The sequence below is a fragment of the Rhincodon typus genome, chromosome 2 (assembly GCF_021869965.1).
Source record: "Rhincodon typus isolate 14 chromosome 2, sRhiTyp1.1, whole genome shotgun sequence".
In the NCBI taxonomy this organism is placed as follows: Eukaryota; Metazoa; Chordata; class Chondrichthyes; order Orectolobiformes; family Rhincodontidae; genus Rhincodon; species Rhincodon typus.
This window is the reverse complement of record NC_063333.1, coordinates 62475-63906: the sequence shown is the minus strand read 5'-3', so window position 1 is coordinate 63906 and position 1432 is coordinate 62475. Positions and strand designations below refer to the sequence as shown.

At 53.5% G+C, this 1432-nt stretch overlaps 1 protein-coding gene across 1 annotated transcript in view; it reads right to left on the bottom strand.

Annotated features, from left to right (window-relative positions):
- The window catches only part of LOC125487095 (plectin-like), a 29863-nt gene that overhangs the window by 21386 nt on the left and 7045 nt on the right, over positions 1 to 1432 (bottom strand). The window contains exon 4 of the mRNA XM_048617128.1: positions 783 to 872. Within this exon, the coding sequence (XP_048473085.1) occupies positions 783 to 872 (90 nt within the window). The remainder of the gene's footprint in view (positions 1 to 782; positions 873 to 1432) is intronic.

Below are 1432 nucleotides of genomic sequence, written 5' to 3'. Positions count from 1 at the left end.
ACCCCCATCTCCTACCTACTAACCTCATCCCGCCCCCTTGACCTGTCTGTCCTCCCTGGTCTGACCTATCCCCTCCCTACCTCCCCACCTACACTCACCTTTACTGGCTCCATCCCCGCCTCTTTGACCTGTCCGTCTCATATCCACCTATCCTCTCCTCTATCCGCCTCCCCCCTCTCCCTATTTATTTCAGAACCCCCTTCCCCTCCCCCATTTCTGAAGAAGGGTCTAGGCCCGAAACGTCAGCCTTCCTGCTCCTCTGATGCTGCTTGGCCTGCTGTGTTCATCCAGCTCTACACCTTGTTATCTCAGATTCTCCAGCATCTACAGTTCTTACTATCTCTAGATCAGATTGGGACAACATAGTGTGGAGCTGGAGTCACTGCACAGTATGATCCCACAGAGGACCCTCTGAGTGATTGCACAGGGTGATCCCACACTGAGGGCCCTCGGGTGACTGCACAGGGTGATCCCACACTGAGGGCCTTCTGAGTGATTGCACAGTATGATCCCACACTGAGGGCCCTCTGAGTGATTGGACAGGGCGATCCCACACTGAGGGCCCTTCAGGTGACTGCACAGGGTGATCCCACACTGAGGGAACATAACTGAGATCGAGCAGCAGATTATATCCGGGTTGGGTGAGTAAGTCTTTCATTTGGAAGGGTTAGTGCAGGGGTTTGTAGGATTGACATCGATCTGTTAGTTGCATCATCTGCCTGGGTTGGGAAATGCAAAAGCTGGACATCGTTTCTCAAAACTGTGAATTTGTTGGGACTTACCAGAGATTCCCCTGAGAGAACTTCGAGCAGTGAAATCAGGTTATGTCCATCTCGTAAATCTTCGTAAAGATCATCGATACTTTGATGAGCCTGTGACAAATACAAAACATTACAATCTCCAAACATTCAACATCAAAGAACCAAACAACATCCTCCCAATGAGGCTGAGACAGTACTGACCACCAGTACCAACCCCAATACCCCCCCACTGACCACCAGTACCAACCCCAATACCCCCCCACTGACCCCACACTGACCACCAGTACCAACCCCAATACCCCCCCCACTGACCCCACACTGACCACCAGTACCAACCCCAATACCCCCCCCACTGACCCCACACTGACCACCAGTACCAACCCTGATATCGCCCACAGACCCCACACTGACCACCAGTACCAACCCTGATATCCCCCCACAGACCCCACACTGACCACCAGTACCAACACTAATACCCCACACTGACCACCAGCACCAACCCCAATACCCCCCACAGACCCCACACTGACCACCAGTACCAACCCTGATACACCCCCACTGACCCCACACTGACCACCAGTACCAACCCTGATACCCCCCCACAGACCCCACACTGACCACCAGTACCAACCCCAAGACACCACACTGACCACCACTACCAACCCTGATAC